We start from the raw sequence: 20,459 nt of genomic DNA, 5'->3' as shown, positions 1-20,459 counted from the left end.
ATACATTATCAAACAGGATAAAACTGAACGCTTTATAACTAAGTTCAGCAAAGATGTCAGATGCATATGTGGAGAACATATATCTAGCAACCATATACTATTCGAATGTCAGAATCTAAAATGGTTTTTGCCAGACTTCACCAAAAGTTCTTTTGAATGTGTTATTAACAATTCCAATATGATATTTGTTGTTGCAGAAGGTTTGCTGCGTAGTCCAATAGGACATTTGTTATAGTTGTTTGATGTTGGCGTTTATAACGTTTCCATTTTCCCTAGCGTTGTCTCTCCCTATTCACCCTCCACACATACACAACCTTTTACCCCCACCCCTCTCTCCCACAACCCCTACCCCCACGTTTTTTTGTTTTGTTTTTTTTTCGTCTAATATCACTTCAAGTGGAAAGACGTTAAACTGAAGACGACGATGCATGTCTGTACTGTGGGAGCAACGGAATATTGGAACGTGCGTGTGTGCATATATATATTTGTAGATATATATATATATATATATATATATATATATATAGATGCGATATGGACGTATGTGTGTGTGCTTGTAAAGTAAGCGAAAATTTGCAAAATTATAGCCACAAGTTTGTGTGTGTGTGTGTGTGTGTGTGTGTGTGCCGTGGAAGCTGCGATACGTAGCCCAGAAATGAGTGTGTGAAGGAGGGGGTAGGGTGGGTGCAGGGTAATGTGTGTGTGTGTGTGTGTGTGTGTGTGTGTGTGTGTGTGTGTGTTGGGGCTCGTGTACGTTTATGTGTATTTGTTTGTGCTTTCATATCTAATGAAACTGCATGTTTGTTGCATATCTGTTATGTATGTGTGTGTGTATGTGTGAATGTGTGTCTGCATGTTTTACATTTATTTTGCTTAATTGTTTATTTATCATCATTATTGTCTTTTCATATTATTTTCATTTATTGTTATTACTATAGTTCTTTTTTTCTTTTTTAAAGATTTATCTATTCATTTATTATTATTTATTATTTTATTTTTATTATCTTTTATTTTATTTTATTTTATTTTATCAAAAAACCAAACAAAAAAGTTCTCAAGGCCTGACTAGTGCGTTGGGTTACGCTGCTGGTCAGGCATCTGCTTGGCAAATGTGTTGTAGCGTATATGGATTTGTCCGAACGCACTGAGTGACGCCTCCTTGAGCTACTGATACTGATACTGTCTTATGACAGCACACAATCACGTTACATGAAAAGAAAAGAACCCGAACAGAACACACTGCACACACACACACACACACACACACACACACACACACACACACACACACACACACACACACAACTGTTTATAGAGTTCCAGTGAGAAATCCAGTGAACGGCTGCTACTGATGCATTTTGAGAGATGTTGGGGCTATACATTGTATGGATTCAGATCATGGTTAGGCCTATATGTTTATGCGTAGACTTGATGTAGCCAAGCGCTTAGCTTCATCCTGCTTCGGATAATGATTCACGCACAAGCTGTATTAGCAGACGATAGTTTTCGCAGCTAACCCGTGCACAGAATATGTGACGTCACTCCAAGTTTGAACTGAAGAGCATGTGTCACAACTTCACTGAACTTCTATCTTTAGGCTGCATGGAGGTATGTGACTTTGTATAGGCAGCATTCTCTTCAGTTCCCTAATTGTTTTCCCATTTTGTTTTGCAGTGAATCCCCAACCAGATCGGCCTTTGGTGACTGAGCCATCTGTGTATATGATGATGTCCTCTTCTTTACTGTTTTCTTCTATGAGCAGCTTCACTTCTGTATCAGTTTTAATAATAATAATAATAATGGTACTTATATAGTGCTAAATCTTGTGCATAAACAAATCAAAGTGCTTTCGCACCAGTCATTCTCACGCAAGCATAACTCTAAAACTGAAAAAAAAACTAAAAAGACAAGGAAGAGGCAGGGAAGGGAGGCTACTTTGGGAAGAGGTGGGTTTTAAGGCCAGACTTGAAAGAGCTGAGTGTGGAGACTTGACGAAGCGAAAGAGGAAGTTCATTCCAATTGCAAGGTCCAGAGACAGAGAAAGAACGGTGGCCAACAGTCGAGAGTTTGAATCTGGGTAAGTGGAGTGGATCCGAAGCTGATCGTAGTGAGCGAGATGGAGTGTAGAGGTGAAGGCAGCCACAGAGATAGGAAGGGGCTGATTTGTGAATACATTTGTAGCATAGAGTGCTGATCTTGTACTTTATTCGGTGTGAGACAGGGAGCCAGTGGAGATGTTGCAAAAGAGGAGTGGTGTGCTCAGATCTTTTCTTTCTGAGGACGAGTCGGGCAGCAGAATTTTGTATGCGCTGAAGGGACTGAATGGATGAAGCAGGCAAACCAGACAATAGAGAGTTACAGTAGTCAAGGCGAGAGAGAATGAGAGAAACGACAAGTCTAGATGTTGCGTCAGTGGACAGATATTTCCGGATGGAACTGATGCGCCGCAGTTGACAGTAGCAGGATTGACATGTCTGATTGATAAATGTTTGCATGGACAGTGTGTTGTCAAGGACAACGCCGAGGTTCCTGACTGAAGTGGACAGAGGGATGGATGTACTGCCAAGTTTGATTGTATTAGTTGTAATGGAAGAGAGTTTTTGTTTAGTTCCTATGATCATTGCTTCAGTTTTGTCCGCGTTCAATTGTAACTTATTTAGAGTCATCCAATTTTGAATATCCAGGAAGCAGTTAGATGTTTCTTGCAAGAGCGACAACAGTTTTTCAGGTGTATCACTCTTCTGGAGTTGAGTGTCATCAGCATAAGAATGATGACTGACATTATGGCGGTTGATAATTTCAGCGAGAGGAGCAGTGTACAGTGTGAAGAGCACTGGGCCTAAAACAGATCCCTGTGGGACTCCATGTTCAATTTTAACGGGTTCAGACTGGAAATTATCAACAATGACAGACTGGAATCGATCAGTGAGATAAGATTTGAACCAGTTTAGAACAGTGCCGTTGATACCAAATGTAAAATGAAGACGGGAAAGAAGGATTGAATGGTCTATCGTGTCAAAGGCGGCTGACAAGTCGAGAAGAGTGAGAAGGGAGATCTGTCCTGAGTCGGACGCTAGAAGTAGGTTATTCAGGATGTGGAGGAGAGTGGTTTCGGTGCTGTGGTCAGCACGATAGGCAGACTGAAATGGGTGGATGAGATTGTTGAAACAAAGGTGATTGTTGAGCTGCTTCAGGACGGCTTTTTCAAGGAGTTTGGACAGGAATGGAAGATTAGAAACTGGTCGATAGTTTTTCAAAATGTTTGCATCAAGGTTGGATTTCTTCAGAAGAGGCCGGACTATTGCAGTTTTGAAAGTGGATGGAAACGTTCCAGTGAGAAGGGATGAGTTGACAATGTTGGTGATTGTGGGGAGAAGCTGTGAGACACACTGAGAAAAAACAGAGGCTGGTATAGGATCGAGCTCACAGGATTTTATTGTCATTTCTTTGAGGATTTCATGGACATCTGTTTCAGTTAATGGATTAAAGGAATGGAGAGGAGTGCCGTTGAATTGAGGATCAGGATGAGTAGGTTGGAAAGGCATTTGGTCTAAGATGGTACGAATATTCTGGACTTTGTCAAAAAAGAAAGAGGAGAAGACATTGGGGAGTTCAGATAAAGTGTAGGCAGAAGGAAGAGGAGTCTTTTTTGCAGTGCCGAGAAGATTTGACATGATAGTGTAAAGAGATTTGGTGGATGTGGCATCGAGAACTTGAGAAGAAAAGAAGTTTGTCTTCGCTGATGAGATCATATGTTTGACTTTATTTATTTGTTTTCGGAAGATTTGATTGTGGACTTTCAGTTTTGTTGATCGCCATCGCCGTTCCAATTGACGACGTTTGCGTTTTGCAAGTCGAATGTCTTGTGTGTACCACGGGGCGCAAGATCAAGTTTTGCCTTCTGACCATTAGTTCCCGACAATGTCTTCAGTCCTCGAGTGGGTGAAATGGCTGTGTTGAATCGATGATTGAGGTTTTCGGGGTCATAACGACTGAGAGACCCCCATTTCCAACAACGTTCTGGAGACTGACCCATTTTCATTTTCCAGACAGTCTTTGCTCTTCATGACTATCTGATGCACTTCATTTTGCCACCTTCATACTCAGCCAGATACATTTTCTTTCCCACGCTAAACCGATGTGTCAACTGCACCAGGGTTCGTGAGTCACATTTGCAAATACCACTTCATTTCCAAAGAAAAAAAAATTATACTGTTCTTTTTACATCAAGATATAATGTTAGTCGATTTTGCCATCATCTGCCTTCCATGCTTTCTGAATTAATTGTCTGGACAGTGCTCCGACAATGTTCATTAAAACAAACCTAGCTAACAGGTATTGAGATATTCATATACTACACGTTAATAAGCAGAGCATGAAGTATTTCCAAGTTGTGCATTGCGTAAAATGTCAGCATAATTGTTCTTACGAACTAAATGATCCCGTGCTGCCTTCGTAAATTCACCTTTGCAGTCAGTATAATACCGATTTCATTCTTTATGAAATGTCAGGACTGGTAAAAAACTGTAAAACATTCATAAAAGCAAATTTGCGTTTTCTACCAATCTGGTATAGATGAAATGAAAAATTTTGTTTCCTTTTGACCCCAAAGAGTTCTCTTATTTTCTGTACGGTATCTGTCATCTCCCGCAGTGACCTACTAACGGAGGTATAGGACAGCATCAGCGCGGCAGCAGTCAGTCACAAGTACTGTACCGCACTAAATGCTTTCCTTTGGCGACCCCTTATGCACTTGCGTAACCCTGGCTTGCTCATGCCTTGCAGATCTTTGTAAGGCGCTCTCTCATTGCCAAATGTGTGAGAAATAATTATTAAAAATCAAAATATAATCACGTTCCCGCCCACCTACAGCGGTCAAGTTTATATCAGCGTGATCAGTATGATTTATTCTATTTTATCGTGAAATGAACGGTTTTGTTGCAGACATTCTGACCATGTTGTATCTGCCCTGGACTAACTTGTGTTCATATGAGTATGTTCAGTTATTGCTTTGTTCAGTTATTGCTTTGACATGTTAGTCACAGCTCAGCTATGATTGATCTAAATAATTGCCATGTCGTCATATGCTTGGAGCAGTGTTCCATTTGATTCTTCTTAACGTCACAGTCAATGACGTCTCTGGACACTGATAGTTTGTTCCAGACTATTCTAGTGAGTGCATATGACGCGTTCTTTCTCATTTGCTGTCACTGATGAAGGTTACAGTGTTTCACTGATTCTCAGTACTCTAAAATGTGTGTAGTATTCTGTCATGATTACAAGATAGTGTTGGATTAATATCAGTCATTGGTTAAAACCACCTGATATGTATCAGTCTGTTAATTGCAATTTAGTTATCATGCTCTCTCCTATACGGCTTACTCCAGTATAGTGCTACATGATAAACTTATTCATTTGAGTCACTTTGACACAGTATAAGCTTTACCTAATCTATCTGTCAGTGTACTTTCACTAAATCAGCATAGCTTCAATCACTTTAACTGCACTATTCAAATGCATTAGAAATGTCATTTGATGTCAGTGTTTGGTCTTCCACATATGCATTACCAAGTGGTAGTCTTTCCATGAAATATGTATACATGTACTTTATTATTCACTTGTGCCGACATGTCGTGCTAATGACATTTGTTTGTGTCATTCCAGGCACTGTCTTCTCTTCTTACATCTTCTCTTCTTATGTCTTCTCATTATCTCTTCTTCTCTTTTTATGTCTTCTCTTTTTATATCTTCTCTTCTTATATCTTCTTCTTAGCTCTTCTTCTCATCTAATAACTATTGCAAATAAAACAATAGAAAACCCATTTGTGACTGGCCTCTATATGTTCCTGGCCTGTGCGCGGGAATTCTTGTCTATCCTTTAATACAGTAAATCATCATATTTAGTTGTCTTTTGTGCCGTCCGTACCCTTGAATAACCACTCGGTTCAGTAACTTGGCCCCATTTATATTGTAAAATCTGGACTGAAGGAAACTGGGGGAGTATTTCTGTTATGTATGTGCTTTCATCCGTATTAAATGAACTTCACAAATTTCTGCCTTAGATTTTCCTTTCTTTTTTAATGTTCAACCTTTCAAACAATTTTTTTTCCAAATCAGAATTATGCAAGTCTCTATGATGTGTTTTCAGTCATTCATGTGGACCTGTGGGTTACTCATGTAACTTTTAATATCGGAGAACTGAAAATTAAAGGTGAGTGAAATGGTGCTGGTGCATACTGGTGAATCTGGCTGCTTTGAATAGCCCAAGTGCAGTTTTCATTGCCCCCCTCCCTCTCCCCCCTTCTTTTTTTTTTTTTTTTTTTTTTTAAATTTCTTTTTATCACAACAGATTTCTCTGTGTGAAATTCGGGCTGCTCTCCCCAGGGAGAGCGCGTCGCTACACTACAGCACCACTCTTTTTTCTTTTTTTTTCCCTGCGTGCAGTTTTTTTTATTTGTTTTTTTTTCCCTACCGAAGTGGATTTTTCTACAGAATTTTGCCAGGAACAACCCTTTTGTTGCCGTGGGTTCTTTTACGTGCGCCAAGTGCATGCTGCACACAGGACCTCAGTTAATCGTCTCATCCGCGTCCAGACCACCACTCAAGGTCTAGTGGAGGAGGTGAAAATTCGGCGGCTGAGTGCCTTGATTCGAACCAGCGTCCTCAGATTCTCTCGCTTCCTAGGCCATCACCCAACTTTTGCAGTGAACACAAATGTTGAAAGATTTTCTGTCTATTAAGGTCTCCTGTTACTTTATACAGGTCCTTGGCACCCGGCGTATCAGCTTTACCAATAATCTATAGGCATCTTAAACTCGTTGTGCGACCAACATTTTATGTTTTCGTTCGCACGTTTCCAGTAACTAATACCTGTTTAAATTTGAACAAATTCTTTTATTTTCAATGGCTGTTGTTATATACAAGACTTACCATCTGGCTCTGTATTTGTGTAGAAACCTGATCCAGGCAGCTGATGGTGAATGCTGACGGACAGAATCTAACGTGTGATTATTATGTGCAACTGTGAGTCTGAAAGTTATCGGCAGGAGAAATGATGTCTTTGATGGGCAGGCTTGTAATCAGAGAGAAATGTGTGTGTGTGTGTGTGTGTGTGTGTGTGTGTGTGCCCTTAAAATATATGTAGAGACTTCACAAACCCCATTTGAAAACAAAGATGATGAGCGTACCAACTGGTTTATAAAAACAGTTTGAAAATGTTCATGTTTCGTGTTAGAAGGAGAACGTGTCAATCTGCACAAACATCGAAAAGGTAAATGGAGCCACAACACACTGACACGCAAGCACGTGCGGATCGAGACTGGTTCGTTGCTGGGCCTTGTCATGCCAACACAATTGCTTGTCAGCGACAGTTCAGATGTTGTCAATGATGGTCGTTCCATGTGATAGCAGAAAACATTGCCATGGTTTCCCAGTAGGCGACATAGCGTCAGGCTTGTCATTGTTCGTCGCAACGCATAAATTTGCTATATATATATGGGCTGAACTGGTTAATAGCAATAAAATTTATTCGTTCGTTTGCGTTTTATTGTTCGTTGGTTTGCACTTTTCCCATTATCTCAAAATGGGTGAAAGGAAATTGAAAGTTAAAATCGCGCGCGCGCGCGTGTTCGTGTGTGTGTAGTTTTCCATAAAACATTGACTGCGAAAGAGCAGCAGATGAAATTGACTTTAAAGATAATTGAAACAAATGCATATTATAGACAGAATAAGTGAGCAAGAGTAAAACACTGGTAATTGCTATATTCTTGAAAAAACGAAATTGCCTGGAATTATTGCAGCCATTGGTTACTGGTTGCAGTTTCACTGTGGTTTTATCTAAACGCTGGTTTTTAGAACTTGTTCCAGAGCATTTCTTTTGGGATGTTTATCTTCCTGATCATTCATTTTATTTTCTGTTTAAAAAAAAAATGTGTATGTGTGTGTGTGTGTGTGTGTGTGTGTGTGTGTGTGTGCACGCGCGTGCGCACGCTAGTGTTATATGCAGGTGCGCGCGCGTATGTAGGTGTGTGCGTGAGCGCGCGCGTGCGTTCCAAGTCTTCAAGATTTGTGACATGCACTTTGCCACTGTGAATGACTTTGTTGAATATCACTCGGGTAATACTTTGACCACAAATTTATGCAAATGTGTGATACATAACTGTGTTATCGTCTGCACGTATCTCTTGCAAGAGGTATGTGAAGGTTAATACCATGTCGGTACATGCGTTGTATGCTGGTTTCTGACTGCTGATGATTTCATGTTCAAGGCAGAAGGACAGCGTTTAAGGCTACGTTCACCACACTAAACCCAGTCAGCTGCAGCCAGCAGCTTACAGGAACTGGCCGAAAATTGTGCGCACGTCATTTTACGTTTTCCCACCATGTATGCCTGTGGTAAGCATTCACACTGGTGACCACAGTCACCAGCCAGCTTTTTGATTCTTCTTCTTCTTCTGCGTTCGTGGGCTGCAACTCCCACGTTCACTCGTATGCACACGAGTGGGCTTTTACGTGTATGACCGTTTTTACCCCGCCATGTAGGCAGCCATACTCCGTTTTCGGGGGTGTACATGCTGGGTATGTTCTTGTTTCCATAACCTACCGAACGCTGACATGGATTACAGGATCTTTAACGTGCGTATTTGATCTTCTGCTTGCATATACACACGAAGGGGGTTCAGGCACTAGCAGGTCTGCACATATATTGACCTGGGAGATCGTAAAAATCTCCACCCTTCACCCACCAGGCGCCGTCACCGTGATTCGAACCCGGGACCCTCAGATTGACAGTCCAACGCTTTAACCACTCGGCTATTGCGCCGTTGATTAATTTGTCTCGTGTGGACAAGATGAGACGGATGGCTGGTCCACGGGACGGAACTCTTCAATGACACAGTAGTGTGAATCCCAATAATAATTATTCGTTTCTTCCGTCTGTCGAGCGCTGTATTGTTTCTAGCTGACAGCCACTGACTGTGTTGCTGTGTCAGGCTGACGGCAACTGGCTGTCAGCAACTGGCTGGGCTTAATATGAATGATACACAACACGCTCCACTCTGACAGGGTGTGAACACGGCACGTGTCCCTTTGTTGCACACACGAAGAATACACCATATAAATATTATTTATTATTATGCGCGGCATTGACTGTGCTAACAGGCAGTTTCTACATCCAGATAAGATTACTAAAGGTCTGTTCACACAACAAACAATTGAATGACGACTTTCCTTAAAACCATAAAAAGGTGCATTAAACTTAAAAAAAGGTAGACGAATGAAAGACGAAATGAGAAATCGGGATATAATAAATGACGATGACATCACTTGGTGATGCGAACAGTGAACGTATTCATATGATAACAATGAACAGACAAAAACTTTTACATCTAATCTTGACACGAACTAACACATGTTCTAGTTTCCTTTCAAGACGTATAAGTAAAAGTTATGTACATCACAAAGTTTCCATGTGCGACACTATTCTCCTCCCTACCGTCCCACTTCACAAGTTAAAACTGTGTACAACAATTATGAACATTGCTCATCCGTTAGTGAGGATACTATCTACAACCAGTTAACAACAAATACGTATAAAATATGCACTGTACATGGATTTCGGTTCAACAGTGTGGGTTTTTTTTGCGTGGAAACGTGAAGAATATGTGTGGGGAAAAAAACCATGAACATTAAAATATGTCTGTGCACAAACACTCACGTATATTAGGTATAAAAGTCCAGCATATTCATGAATAAATCATTTCTAATATTTCCACGAACATCATGTCAAGTAATACCAATAACTAAATATTAACATTCCCATGAAAACATGAAAAGTTGTTGGGTTGTATTTTTTCACATTTTCTACACGTGCTTTATCGAATCTTGTGACACCATCATAAGTGTGTGCAGAAACGTGGCACTGAAAACTCCTTTCTTACAGTTCCATAAGCTGGTGAAAAGGGAAACCTCCCCACTGTTCCGTGGGTGTTACAGAACACACAAAGAATGGGTCTGGAAAAGGGAAAGTTCCATTTTTGATCCACGAAAGACTATATGACCTGAAATTAGTACATTTCGTTAAAAAAAACAACAACTGACAGTCGTACGAGATTATCTAGACAGCTGAATTTTTAAAATAACTTGTGTTGCGTCGTGTCTTAGACTCTTGCTTGATGTCTTTGCCTATGTGCGTGTTGCTGTCTGCGTGAGTTGTAAATGTGTGCAAAACCAATGGCAATGACATTATAAAACATAAATAATTTTATTTAAATATCTTCAGTGGCTGCATTAGCGATTAAATTGTTTTATGCAAATGTCCAGTTATCAGTATGAGAGGATCTGGGTTTGCCAACTTTATGCTTTAGAAAAAAACAAAGCGTTGGTAAGTGGGGGGTTGTTTGCCACTATTAAAAGAAAACAACTTGAGGTGTTTGCTTCATTAAAACAATCATTACGCTTAAGAAAAAAAGCTATCATTTTGGGAAACTTAGTATGCTGCAGAACTTTCTTTTTCTAATTTGTCTTAATACAAAGATGTGGAATTATATTGTGGGGCAAATCGTTTGTTTACATTAGTTAATGAAAGAAGGAATATGGCTAAAAATAAGATTCCCTTTTCTTGAAAAAGGCGTTCTGGCGAGGTAGATGATAAATGCTAAGATACACGCTCTCTTTTCCTAGTTAAAACTGACAACATTTATCACGGACAGCACACACCAGCTTGAACATTACAAGGGCCACCACAAATAGTACACACAGAAATATTTTCAACTCACTTTCTAGACAGTGTTTAATTTTTGTTGGACCATCTCATCAGTACCTGCCAAATGATGTTCATGTCTTCCATTGTGTGTACGCACACTCATGTTTACAAATGAAACATCAGCATTGCTGTGCAATTTCACCTCCCTTCGAAGTTATTCACGTAAGTACCAAAATGAAGTTTAAGGTTAAAAGCAGAATGACATCCTGGTTAGTTTTACTTTAATTCCCTGAAAGCAGAAAGACACAAAAATGAAAGCGATGATAAAAAAAAAGAGAAAGGAATGGGTGAAAAACGACTTTCCATAAATAAAGAACATTCTCCGACTGATTATCTGCAATAAACAATGGTTACTGGCCCACACAAAATTGTAACAACATTCGTACATTCAACGTTGTTGTTCACTGTTGTTCGCTGTGTCAGTTCCATCCAGTTATAAAATCAGAAACAAAAACAAATAAACAACCCGATCGAAGTCACCATGTGAGAGAGCTCTTTCTCAGCATGAGCAGACTGACAAGAAAAAACAAAACCAAAAAACAAAAACAACTTCCATTCTCAGCCTGTCACCAACAATGAGTTGTGTGCAGTTCTTCCCAATCTCTGTGGTCAGTTCACCCCAATTACATCATTATCATTATTATGCTTCAGTGAGCAAAGCAAATTGTTCCGTTGCCGTCCGGTCGGTGGCTCCTGAAAATGAGAAGCACCCCTACTCATTCCTCAGCGAGCTCCCCTTCTGGAACTGAACAAAGACTGATGTTTCCCCTTTCGGGTGGCTTCACCGTCAGCTGTTCAAGAGCGGCGGCTGCTGTCTCTGGCCTTGTAGATGTCGTCTATCTTGTAGTGCTTGTTCTGGAACTCTGGAGGCGCCTCGCTCAGCACGTAGGAGGCGGAGAAGCCTTTCCAGTGGATGCTGTCGTCCGTCCTGAAGTGGATCATCATGTAGGACCCGCTGGACTTGATGGGCTCTGGAGTCTGAAACACGGACCGCAGGGAAATGGTGGTCAATTCGGGCATTGGAACTGACAGTGTTTGGCCGTTCTTGTGATTTGTAGGTGGGTGGGTGCGTGGAGGTTGTGTGTGTGTGTGTGTGTGTGTGTGTGTGTGTGTGTGTGTGTGTGTGTGTGTGTGTGTGTGTGTGTGTGTGTGCGCGCGCGCTTCCACAACAAACTGTAGCAGACTTGGAAAGAAAACCCCCGTTCCACATGCAGGAATCATGTGTTGGTTCTGCGCATATAAAAGTCTTTTTCTTGCTTGACATGCACGCATCTCTCTCTCTCTCTCTCTCTCTCTCTCTCTCTCTCTCTCGTCTGTTGCTGTCTGACTTACATCACTTCCACAGAAATTTCCGAGCTCGGTGTCAGTTTCCTTCAGTCCGTCATAGACCGTGACGGCATCGTATCTGAAACACACAAATCCTATGCATTTGCTTTCCACCTCTTCGTTTCGAACGACACATATGCAGCAATACATGTAGACATGTCCCAAACATACACAAACCCAAAGAAGCACACGCGAACACACATGAAAACAGGCAACCAAGCGCGCACTTGCGTCATGCACGCGCGCACGCGCACATACACAACCTCTCTCTCTCTCTCCACACACACACACACACCTCCTCTCTCTTTATCTCTCTCTCTCCACACACACACACACACACACACACACACACACACGCAAACAATTCGCACGCTTTCTCGCCTGCTTGAAACCGGAACTGAAAACTAGAAACTTACGCGCACTCGTGTTCGTCCTCCAGCTCAAAGGCTCTGAACTGCAGCTGAATGACAAACCCTTCCTCCGCCTGTATCCGCCACGTGCAGTCCGCGCGGTTGTCGTAGTTCATGTCACCGTACTTGGCGTGCGAGTAGATCATCTGGGGTGTGGCCGTGGCTACCAGATGACCCCCGCACACTGTCAAACACGCAGTGGTACCACATTATAATGATGATAATGACAATGAAAAGTGGGAGCTGTATGATCAATGCTTTCATCAATACAATGGGAAGTCATTTACAGCTTAGTCTTTTGTGAAGGACTTTGACTCTGAAATTAGGGGGCAAGATTGCACTAGCTCTTAGTGCTACTGCATTGGGGGTTAGCTGGCCATTTGGGACCTTCCCAACGCCGACTGTCCTAAAACACTCTTGGTCGAGAGAGTGGGGACGTAACTTGGGGAAGACACTCTCCACTATAATAAAATTTTAAAAAAATCTACTAGTAACCCAGACAGTCAGGACAACTGATGCCTTCTCTGCTGTTCTCATGATCTTAGTCGGACACGACTATCATACATAATAATGATAATAATATCATAACACTGCAAATGATAATGATAATAATGATAATTTTTAAAAGAAGGTATTTTTTAAATATTGCAAAGAAAATTAGGCACTATATGGGAACACGTATACTCTCAAGCCTGGGTCTCTGCAAATAGTCTTCCTGAGAGCAGAGAACCAGGCTTTGACACACAACCAACAGACCTGGAGGAATCTGATAAACGGTTCTTCCATGCAGCGCCCCAGTGACTTTTCACAGAGTTAAGGAAGAAGAAGCTGAAGAAGCAGAATACAACCAATGTAATTAAAATGCGTAGTCTTTATGTAGCTTCGGACGATGGTGCTCCACCCTCTTATTACTTTTGTTGCAAACACCCCAACCGACCACACACGGCCATGATTTATCAGGGCTGTCCTCTCCCCTCCATTCACAGGACACACGAAGTGGAGTCCTGTCTGTAGGACTCACCACCTGACTTGGAGAAGTCTGCAGACTTTATACTTTGTCTAGGGTGGTGGGTGGGGGACCATTGAAGAACGAACAGTGTTCAGACACGAACACTCCCTGGCGCACGAACGCGCATGCACACACATATACGCTCGCGCGTGCACGCAAGCAAAAAACACAAAAAGAAAACAACACACACACACACACACACACACAAAACGATAAAAAATACAACACCACCACCACGCACTTACTACACACACGCATACACAAACACAATCACAGGCAAACCTTCATACCATTATATATATATATCTTCATCTATTGAAAAAGTGCAGAGGAGAGCAGGAACGTTTGGTACCATCATTACTACTTCTACTAATACTTACCATACCATTACCATCATCATTATCATTAATATTATTATCATTATTACCATCAGTGTTACTACCACTAGTACTTCTACAACGACAACAACTACTACTACCACAACAACTACTATCATTATCTTTTTTTTTTTCTTTCTTTCTTTGCAAACCCTCACCTGACTTGTACTCCGCCTCGAACCCTTTCCGCTGCACGGAGGCGTCCGAGTAGAAGACCATAAACATGGTGTTGCCGCTGGACGTGATGGCGTCCGGGATGGCGCTGCCGCAGAAGACCCCCAGGCTGCGGGCGTTGGTGTTGTCGCCGTCGAAGACGACGATGTGGTCGTAGGTGCACTCCTGGTGGGGCTCCAGGCCGAACTCGCGGAAGGTGAGGCGGACACGGTGACCCGGCTTAGTGGTGAAGTGCCAGACACAGTCCTTGCGGGCCGGGTAAAAGTTGGGCCAGTTGGGGCTGGTGATCACGCCCTCCGGCTTGCCGATCTCGTACTGACAGCCGCCTGGGGCATGGGGTACGTGGGGGAGGGGTATATCAAATCGTGTTTTTATTCTTTAAAATTTCTTTTTATACATTATTTATTCCATTTTATTAGGTCAACATTTTACATTTTACAACAACAACAAAAACACGAAGGACGTTTAGAAAGAAACAAAATACATTCATAAACATGAAAACAACGGTAAACACACTAACAGACAGGCACACAGACAAGAATCGACATTTTAATAGGTCAACATTTTACAAGAAAAAGAACTTGAAGGACGTTCAGAAAGAAAAAAAAAGGCACATTAATTTTAAAAAAAAAAAAGAAAAGATAAACAGACTGACAGACAGGTAGACAGACAATCAGCTAGATTGTACACAGGTTGGTTATTATCATGAAGTGTTTTCATTCCTTTGTTATGATCTAATACAGCATCGTGTTGTGTTATCCTGTGTTGTATTATATTTGTATTACTCTTTGTCACAACATATTTCTCTGTGTGAATTATGGGTTGCTCTCCGCAAGGTGAGTACGTCGCTACAGCGCAGAGCCACCTTTTATTTATTTTATCGTTCACATTTTTTCCTGCCTTTCCTTCCGTATCTTTTCCTATCAAAGTAGATTTTTTCTTCAGAACTTCGCAAGCGACGACCCCTGTCGTTTACGTGCATGCCACATACAGGACCCTAGGTTTATCGTCTCGTCCGAATGACTAGCGTCCAGACCGCCTCTTAGTGGAGAGGGAGAACGTTCTGGCCAGTGTGAGGTTCGATTCCATACTTTTACAAAACAAAACAGCGTCAGATTCGATGAGACAATGCAAACAAATGACATCATTAAATCTATGACACAACGCATTCATTGACAGCAACGTAACCATGATACAATACGTCCGCCCCCTTTAAGGAAATAAATGAATAAAAAAATATACAAAAAAAAAGACAAAAAAAAAAAGACGCGTGTAGTTTACTGTCTGTTTATGCTTACCGAGAGAAAGAGAAATAAAGAGAGGGAGGGGGAGGGGGTAGAGATGGGGTTGGAGGGAGAGCCGCGTGGGGAGACTGAGAGAAAATGTAGATATCTGCTTGAAACAGAAAACAAGGACACATTTAACGATCCAGCCCAGGCAACCACACACACACACATACACACACACAAGAGAACCTGACATGGCTTTTAGACAGCGACCGTCAAGTGGGCAAGCAACAAGTTTGGCAGTGACGTGCGTCTTCTGTCATAACCCTGTGAGATCTCTTGTCCCCGTACTAGGTCAGGACCCTCCCCCCACTTCCCTCTCCTCCTTCCCCTCCCCTCCCACCATTCAGCACAACAATCAACGGGTATCGTCTGCGTGTTTTCTACATCCCAGCAGAGTGTCAAAGAATTTGTATTTCTCCCTTCCTCCTCCCCCCCACTCTCTCTCTCTCTGCCTTTCCCCTCCCTCTCTCCCTCCGTCTCTCTGACTTTCTCCCCTCTCTCTTTTCCTCTCCACCTTTCTGTCTTCCTCACCCTCTTTCACTGTTTCTCATGTTTACCTTCTTAACAATCGTGTTTGTTCTCGTGGAGGGTGAAGCCACTGTGGCACCGCCCCTCCCCCCCCCCTCTCTCCCTTCCTCCATTTTCTCTTTCTTCCCCTCCCCATCTCTCTTTCTCTATTTCTCCTGTTCACCCTCTTGACAGTGCTAGTGGTAGATGTTCTCGTGATATGCGAAGCCATTCTAGCAGGCACACCCCTCCCCCTATCTCTCTTTCCCTGTTCACCTTCTCTACACTCGTGTTGTTCGCGTGGAAGGTAAAGCCATTGTAGTAGTACCACGCTCTCTCCCTCTCTTTCCCCAAAACACTGTCTCACTCACTATCTCCCTTCCTATCTTTCCATCTCCCCCTCTCTTTCTGTCTTTCTCCTCAGTGTTCACCTTCTTTACAGTCGTGGTTGTTCTCGTGCAGGGTGAAGCCATTGTAGCAGGCACACTCGTAGCTGCCCACCGTGTTCTTGCAGATGTGCTGGCATCCCCCGTTGTTGATGGCACACTCGTCCTTGTCTGCGACAACAACCACTCTGTTCTTTACGTGGTAGTGTATTGTTATTGTCACTATCATTATTATTATTAGTAGTAGTAGTAGTAGTAGTAGCAATAGTAGTAGTAGCAGTAGTACCACTCTGCTCTTTACGTGGTAGGGTATTGTTATTGTCACTATCATTATTATTATTACTAGTAGTAGTAGTAATAGTAGTAGCAGCAGCAGCAACAGTAGTAGTAGAAGCAAAAACTGTAGTAGTAGTAGTAGTAGTAAGCTCTGAAGTAGTATCATTATTATTATTATTATCATCATTATTATCATTACACACATATTATATATCTATATACACATATCTATCTATCTATCTAATCATCATCGTCATTTCTTATGCGTAGGAATATATCATTTTCATCTTTATTATCGATTCATAGATATACATCATAATTCATTCTTGCTGGCATTCGTATCCACATTAAATGATCAATGCATGTGACAACTGGCCAAAAAAAAAAATTGTTTGGCTCAGCACTGGACCTCGACTTTAGAGTAACATTAATGTATTTCGCGATTGGTTGAACTTCACAGTTATATATGATAGTCAGTCGTCTCCGACTATGACCATCAGAACAGCAGAGGAGGCAACTGCTGTTCCGACTATCTGGGCTAGAATTTGATTATAGTGGAGAGTGTCTTGCCCAGGTTACATCCCCACTCTCTTGGCCAAGAGGGTTTTAGGACAGTCGGCGTTGGGATGGTTCCCAAAGGCCAACTAGCCCACGAGGCTGCAGCACTAAGAACCAGTGCAATTTTGCCTCCTAGTTTGAGAGTCATAGTCTTTCACAAAAGACTAACCTGTAAATGATTTCCCATTGACTGGAGAAACCACTGATAATACAGCTCTCACTCTGCTGTTGGCCCAAATGTAAAACTTATGTCAATCTGTGATATAAGCAGAGTGTTGGGCCGAATACAACCTCAAGACAACCCTCATTGCATAACTGAGTAAACAATCGTCACTTATCAAGGCTCTATCTCTCTCTCTCTCATCCACCTGTTTCCGAAGATAACACACAAAAGAAGAAACAAAACAAAGCAACCCCCCAAAACAACAACAACAACAAACTAAGTAACTAAAATAGTAACAACAACGTAAAATAAATCAACAGAAAAAGGGAGGGGAGCTAACCGGTCTGAAACTTGGCTACGAAGCCGGTCTTCTGCACGGAGTTGTCGGAGTTGAACTCGATGCGCAGCGTGTTGCCCTCGGAGGTGACCGGGGTGGGGAAGGTGGCACCACAGAACACCCCGTGCAGCTTCTGCTCGCTCCCGTCAGGACCCACGCCGCTGCTCAGCCGCACTGAGTCGTACTCACAGTCTTGCTGAGCACGGGAGTAACGAAAAAAATAAAATAAAAATAAAATAGGGCATATTGCGATTAAAGACTGTTGAAGAAACTTTTGTTGTTGTTGTTGTTGTTGTCGGTGGTGGTGGTGTTGATGTTGGTTGGACAACATATGTGGGAGAGGGGAGGGGCAAGGTGAGAAAGAGAGAGAGGGGGGCTTTCCAGACTGGCACCATCATCATAAACTCCATCATCATCACAATCAGACGTCACACTGACATCATCACAATCAGACGTCACACTGACATCATCACAATCAGACGTCACATTGACATCATCATCATTGCCGCAATCGGATGTCAGACTGACATCATCATCATCAACATCATCATCTCAATCAGACGTAAAAGTAGCATGATCATAATCATCATTGTCACCATTACAGTCAGACTGACTTCATCACCATCTTCACAGACGTCAGATTGACATCAACATAATCACAACACCGACTTCATCATCGTCACAATCAGACGTCTGATTGACATCATCATCATCATTACCATCATAGTCAGACTGACATCATCACCATCTTCACAGACGTCAGATTGACATCAACGTAATCACTACACCAAAGTCACACTGACTTCATCATCGTCACGATCAGACGTCTGATTGACATAATCATCATAACAATCACACGTCAGATTGACATCTTCATCGTCATCACCATCGCAATCAGACTGACATCACTATGATCATGATTATCAACACCACCATCACCACAGCCAAAACATCCACTAACCCCACCCGCCCCCTCTACCCCAGGCGAGGTGTATGCATGAAGGCAGCCTGACTCACGTTGTGTCCCTCCAGGTCGAAGTGAGTGAAGTTGATGGTGATCTTGTACTGGTCGCGGGCCACAATCTGCCACACGCAGTTCTTGTTGGGCGGGTACAGCTCGGGGAAGGAGGGGCTCTGCAGCACTCCGGACTCCTCCTCGATGTAACCCCCGCACGCGTCTGCAATGGAACACGTTTACTTTCTCCAGGAGGAGTCACTGCGTTCAAAAATTACGCCTCACCACATCTGCTAGGCAAATGCCTCACCACATCTGCTAGGCAAATGCCTTACCACATCTGCTAGGCAAATGCCTGACCAGCAACATGACCCAACGCGCTTTGTCAGGCCTTAGAGTGCATGCATGTATATTTGTGTACCTATCAGAGTGGATTTCTTTTTCAGAATATTGCTTTATGACAATACTTAGGTTGATGTGGGTTCTTTTTTTGTGCAAACACAAGACCTTGCCTTATCGTCTCACCAAAATGACAAGACGCCAAGTTTGATTTTCCAGTCAAACTTGGGAGAAAGGGCGAGACCGAAAATCGAACCCAGACCCCCACGGACAATGTATTGGCACACACACACACACACAATGTGCGCGCACAAATAAAACAACAAACACGCACTACTTAAGAAAAACGACTGAAACGATTGGTGTCAGAAATCACCCCCTCACCTTCACAACGTTTCCCGTCAGAGTGCAGCTCATAGCCGATGCGACACTCACACTTGTAGCTGCCCAGTGTGTTCACACACACGTGGTCACAGCCGTGCGTAGGCAGCGTGCACTCGTCAAACTCTGGAAAGTTAAAGACAAAGACCATTGGCTGAGCTGTTAATTTGTTATATCATATCTGATATATATATATATATATATATATATATATATATGTATATATATATATATATCAGTGTGTGTGTGTGTGTGTGTGTGTGTGTGTGTGTGTGTGTGAATTTTCTGTACCCCAACCTGAAGAAGCTGTAGCCAACTCCCAGCGAAAATTTGCAAAATTGTAGTCACAAGATTTAAAGACATGAAATGACTGTTGCTTCTATCTGTCTATAATATATACAATATGTGTGATTATATATATATATATATATATATATCGATCCCTCGATCTATGCCGGCATGAAAACTGCCGTTAAAATAAGTCCTGGATTTACGATGGTAAAATAATAATAACAAACCACCCCATAATTCTGTTATCTGCCTTACCTTTGACGAATTTAGCGGCGAAGCCAGCTTTTTGCACAGACCCGTCAGACACAAATTTGACGTACAGGTGGTTGCCTGCTGACTTAATGTCGTCTGGTATTTTGTAGCCGCAGTATCGACCAATCAGAGGCGCTGTTTGGTCAGTACCGTCACGCACTTCCAGGAAGTCGTAAACACAGTTGTCGTGATTCTCTATCTGTGAGTGACAAAAATGTTGTGAGCTGTTTTTAATGAGGAAAGAATGAAAATCGAAAAAAACAAAAAGCAAAACAAAAACAAAACAAAACAAAAAACAAACAAACAAAAAACCCATGATAAGACAATGAATACTGTAAAGCAGTTAGTAATATAGACACGAATGTAAACCACACTTGCCAATAAATGTAGACGCGCGCGTGTGTGTGTGTGTGTGTGTGTGTGAGAGAGAGAGAGAGAGAGAGTGTGTGTGTGTGTGTGTGCGTGTGTGTGTGAAGAAACAAACAAGCATGCATGCACACGAATATGCGCATGTGTGCGCATCTGTTTCTATATCTACGTTGCATGTCTGGAAATATCTGGGGCAATGACCTGATTTTATCCGCAAAACAACTTAAAAAAAAAAAAATTTTTTAAATTTTTTTAAAAATTTTTTACAAATCTTTCCAAATCAGGTCACGATATGAGA

At 42.1% G+C, this 20,459-nt stretch overlaps 1 protein-coding gene across 2 annotated transcripts in view; it reads right to left on the bottom strand.

The window, feature by feature from the left end:
* Positions 1-9,106: 9,106 nt before the first annotated feature.
* LOC143292559 (tolloid-like protein 1) overlaps positions 9,107-20,459 on the bottom strand; it is a 100,495-nt gene continuing 89,142 nt past the window's right edge. For both annotated transcript variants that reach the window (XM_076602971.1, XM_076602970.1), the window contains exons 12-20: positions 19,796-19,991; positions 19,253-19,375; positions 18,592-18,752; positions 17,578-17,770; positions 16,286-16,411; positions 14,043-14,384; positions 12,505-12,682; positions 12,095-12,167; positions 9,107-11,740 (exon numbers count right to left, since the gene is read on the bottom strand). In XM_076602971.1, coding sequence (XP_076459086.1) covers positions 11,558-11,740; positions 12,095-12,167; positions 12,505-12,682; positions 14,043-14,384; positions 16,286-16,411; positions 17,578-17,770; positions 18,592-18,752; positions 19,253-19,375; positions 19,796-19,991 — 1,575 coding nt within the window. In that variant the 3' untranslated portion in view covers positions 9,107-11,557. The remainder of the gene's footprint in view (positions 11,741-12,094; positions 12,168-12,504; positions 12,683-14,042; positions 14,385-16,285; positions 16,412-17,577; positions 17,771-18,591; positions 18,753-19,252; positions 19,376-19,795; positions 19,992-20,459) is intronic.

Source organism: Babylonia areolata, chromosome 18, assembly GCF_041734735.1.
Source record: "Babylonia areolata isolate BAREFJ2019XMU chromosome 18, ASM4173473v1, whole genome shotgun sequence".
NCBI lineage: Eukaryota > Metazoa > Mollusca > Gastropoda > Neogastropoda > Buccinidae > Babylonia > Babylonia areolata.
This window is presented reverse-complemented; position numbering and strand designations above follow the sequence as displayed.